This window comes from Perognathus longimembris, chromosome 1 (assembly GCF_023159225.1).
Source record: "Perognathus longimembris pacificus isolate PPM17 chromosome 1, ASM2315922v1, whole genome shotgun sequence".
Classification (NCBI taxonomy): domain Eukaryota; kingdom Metazoa; phylum Chordata; class Mammalia; order Rodentia; family Heteromyidae; genus Perognathus; species Perognathus longimembris.
In genome coordinates, this window is record NC_063161.1 from 121002468 (window position 1) to 121007218 (window position 4751).

Here is a 4751-nt window from a genome sequence, read left to right on the forward strand (position 1 = left end):
TACATTTTGAGAAACCCAAACATTTCCTACCCCATCCTTTCAGACCAAATCTATATCTACCAGCTAATAGTTAATGTACTTTGACTAGTTATATTGAATTAGAATTTTTTTTCTTTTGTTCTTCAGAATGCTCGTACATTCAGCTGTTAACTTCTGTTAAGCAATTAATCAGATGCAGAACATGGCATAAAGTAGTAGAACTAGTTCTGGAGTTTAGGGCTGTGGCTCTGCAGATGACCAATGTGGTAAAGTCATCAAATTTCATTGAACTTAACACAATCTGATCCCACAATTGTTCCATGATGATTTCTGGGAGCTCTTGGCTATGAGAGCCATAATCCATTTACCAATAGCATCTCCTGCAACCCTGTCCTTGGCACCAGAGGTTTCCAGTCCTCTACTACCCAGCCATCTCCTGTCTCCTTTTTCTTTCACTTGAACTCCTTTTTATCAGCCAGACTTCCTCATGCCTGTTTCTGATAACTGTGGCGTTTTACACACATTTGTTTTAATTTATAATATTCACATGATTCAAAATTCGAATATGATCATGAGCTGTACAAACTGTTTACCCTGTTTTCCTCCCATCTCAGGCTCCATTACCCCAAATATAGGAAATTTATTATTGCTATTTACTTCTCACATTGTCTTTGTTTCTTCATAGACAGTAAGAACCAATTTTAATTTATCTTTTTACCAAAATACATGTATTATACTAACCTGTATCTTACTTATTTTTTCTTTTGTTTTTTATATCTGAATCTTTCTTTCTTTTACTATAGAATGACCCCCTCTCTTCCTGGTAGGCTTTATTTACTCCAGCTGAAAACAGTTTCTTAAGTGAATATAGCTTAGCTATCTCTAATTAGGCATGTTCGAATTGCTTCGTACCTTTATTGGAAATGATATTATAATGTATTATATAATGCTATATAAATAATGCTACAAGGAATACAGCACATTGTGCTACAGTAATTATATAACAGCAAATATCTTTATAAGATACATCCCTATATCTAGAGTAGATGGGCCAATGGCCACATGCATCTGTAGTTTTAGTACTTGTCAACAAATTGCTCCTGTAATGATTGTAGCAATCAATGTGATTGGTACTCTGTAAATTTATAGTAGTATGGCTTTTGTTGTTAATCAAATATTTGTCTTTTCTTCTACTTAATGGGTTAAAACAGGATCAAATTTGTATTTTTATTGCAATGAGGAAGACTAAATTTGTATATGTGAATGTGTGTCTATGTGTGCATGTATGAGTGTGTGTTTTCTCTGAAAATTTTTCATGCTCCTTGCTAATATTTCTATTGTGTCTCCTGTGACTTAAATATTTACCATATGGCAATATTGTAAATATTAGAAGCAAGCTGCTTCTAGTATTTCTTATTTCCTCTACCAAATTCAGTAGGATGAATGCTTTATATTAAGTAGTACATTGGGAACATTTTTTTATCATACCACCTGCCAACTGCTATGAAATTTTACCCGTTTGCAGTATCAACTACGAAACAATAATAACTTTTTATTCACTAGCAATGAAAGATGACATGGCCAAACTAAAACAATTGTGGTCAATAAACATAATTTTAAAATGTAGTTCAATACATACACATAAAACCACAACAATGCTATCATTGTATGATTTAAAAGACATAATAATGTTTATATAAATTCTTTCAGTCCTCACCAATCCCATGCTTTTAAAACCTACAGTTGGAGGTTGGGGATAAAATACAGTAGTAAAGCACTTGCCTAACATTAATTAGGCACTGGGTTCAATCTTCAGTATTATAAAGCAAAAGAAAACAAACTATAACAAAAACCCTGCAGTGCACTCTTGTTCCACAGTGTTCGAGTCTAGTTCTCACTTCTCAGACTTCTTGTGAGTGTGTGTACAAAGAACAGACAGCGGTTGACTTCCACCTGCACAATGATCCTGGCACAGCTGCTGTATGCTTGGTTTTCCAGGTAATCGCGCATTCTTCTGAAGTATGCTTTAACCTGTAATCTAAGATTCTCACCACCCCAGGCACCATTTTGCTGCTCTGTGTCCAGTCTCATGATTACTTGAAGATATTCCAGCTGCTGGTGAAGTTCATTGAGGAACTGTATATAGTTTTCCTTCTGAAGACCAAGAAAAGCCTTTGCCTGGAAGAGGTTGAAGATCTGTTGTAGCATCTCATGAATAATTGCCAGTATATGCCCTTTCTGGTACTGGTGAAGATTCATGGATTTCCAAGGAAACAGAAAATTCTTCCTGTGTGGTAGACACTGCTGGATGGATGAGGCTTGCAAATTGTTTGGTAGTTGTAAACTCTCGTGGGTCATTCTTGGTGGGAAAAGAACCAGATTCCTTTCTAGGGAGAAGGCAGAGGAGAAGGCCAGCAGCACTAACCCAATTTCAAGGAACTGCAAATGAAACATGACTCAAATCTGACACTTATCTTCTTGTAGCCCAAGGAAAAAACTCCAATGCTAGTGAATGTTTGTCTTCCGTCTATCTCAGATTATATTGGAGTGTGTGTTTTTTTTTTCCTGTTGCCTTTTTTTTTTTTTTACTTTGTTATTTCTCCAAGTTTGCATGTTAAGTTTTCTGGTTCCCTTTTCAAGGTGTTCATGGAACATTTCCTTCACTTTCCCCATTGTGTTGTCTGTTAGAGGAAGTAACCAAAAGAACTGGTCTTACCCATTGCTTTGCTTAGCATAATCACAGATAGTTATCCAATCTGATCTTGTAATGTTCTTATTTACTGTATGCAAAGTTTCACTTAACACAATGTGCTTTCTATTCAGGATTACTTGAGTTCTTTTTTATTGAGAGGAAGTTTCTTTTTCTAAAGCAGCAATCTTTCCTGGAGTAATATTTATCAGAGGCTTAGCAACACCTATAACACACTCAGAGGCAAAAGTTAAGAACCATACAGACTACTACATTTAAAAGCCTCGAATGATACCATAAATTTGTAAAATACTTTGTAAATACTTCAGCAAAGTACATTAAAATATATAGCACTCAGATTATTATATATGTATCCAATTAGCTTAATCCTTATAATGTAATAAATATTCATCTTTTATTGTACATACAACTGTAGTAAGTGTTTAAGAAATACATATTAAACTTGAGCTAATTAACTTGGTCAAATCAATATAAGATACTCCATGTTTAATTCTTTCTCTATAAGCAGTTGGATGAAACCCTAAGTGTGGAAAAGAGTTTATAAATATAAATGGTCTCACAGTACAGAAATTCAGCTCCATGATGATGTCACTAAGTTTGGTATCATTAAATTGAATAAAATGAGTTAGCATTGGGTAGAGAGAGGGGGAAGAGGAATGAGGGAAAGTGAGAGAGAGAGAGAGGAGATTTGTAATAATTAATAGGATAGAAAAAAGTCTGTTTCATCTATGTGGACAATAGAATTTGATTTGAATGATCTTGCCATAAATATTTAGCACAGACGTTTAGGGAAACAATATAAAGATACATTAAGACAAAGGACTGTTTTCTCTCATATGGGGAAACTAGATCTAATTTATAAATATACAAGTAAACACATATGTGGTTATATGTAAGTGTACACAAATGTAATAACCAAAGTACTGTATTTGCAGATGAGAATTCAAAGGGTGTAATCCTGTAGAAAAAGTAACTCACAGTCCAACATCATGAATACCAGGAAATTGGCCATTGAAAGTGTGGGAAGGAAGTTAAGGGGAGAAGGTAGATGAATGAAGAGAGGAACAGGGGATGCAGTCATAATATTTAACGAATGTCCTAAGGATTTTAAAAAAGTGAGGGATGTGGGTTGGGAGGAATGGGAAAGAATGATGAAAGAAGTGCCATCAGTTAAGATTTATTGAATGGTAACTCCCTCGTACAACTACTTAAAGAGAATAAAAATATAATTAAAATCAACATACATTAAAAAGAATAGCAAAAGTGACTCTACCTAATGGAAATGAGATTTGATTTATAATCAATATTTTACAATAATAAAATTGAGGCTGATTGGGTTTCATTTTTTATTATTCTGCTTGATCTCTATTATTGGATATTTAGCTATCCACTTTGCCTTTTTATGATAGTTTATCTGTGATTGAAAATAAATATGTTTATCTAATATATCATAGCTCACCTTCAAAATATTATATGCCATTTAAAATATAGGGTAAGCTTATTATGACAATATATTTCTATTCATTTCCTCTCATCTTTTGCACTATTTTCATCTTTTTGTTTTTAAACCCCTGGCACCTTCCTATGTTTATTTTAATCCATTATATGCTATAAGATATTTTTATGAAGAAATCTTTCTTTTGTATTTATTCACATATTTTTCATTTTACTATACTATTACATATGGCTACCATTTCTATAGTCTTCCTTTACATTTTTGTCAATTTATACAAAAAATTTTACCTGATATCATTTTCCTATTTAAAACACTTTCTTTCACATTTATTGTATCACAGATCTTGTGACAATAAACTCTTAGATTCAGTAGGCCTGAAAAGCATCGTGCCATCATTTTTTTTTTTTTTTTGGCCAGTCCTGGGCCTTGGACTCAGGGCCTGAGCACCATCTCTGGCTTCTTCCTGCTCAAGGCCAGCACTCTGCCACCTGAGCCACAGCGCCCCTTCTGGCCGTTTTCCATATATGTGGTGCTGGGGAATCGAACCCAGAGCTTCATGTGTAGGAGGCAAGCACTCTTGCAACTAGGCCATATTCCCAGCCCGTA

General features: G+C 34.3%; 1 protein-coding gene across 1 annotated transcript; it reads right to left on the bottom strand.

Annotated features, from left to right (window-relative positions):
• Positions 1-1866: 1866 nt before the first annotated feature.
• Ifne (interferon epsilon) lies at positions 1867-2433 on the bottom strand. Its single transcript, XM_048348003.1, has one exon. It carries the CDS (start codon positions 2431-2433, stop codon positions 1867-1869), a length of 567 nt encoding a protein of 188 aa, XP_048203960.1.
• Between the last annotated feature and the right edge of the window lie 2318 nt (positions 2434-4751).

What these genes read in the sequence shown, in the direction of transcription:
- Ifne (XM_048348003.1), bottom strand. Translation starts at nt 2,433, where the DNA reads ATGTTTCATTTGCAGTTCCTTGAAATTGGGTTAGTGCTGCTGGCCTTC.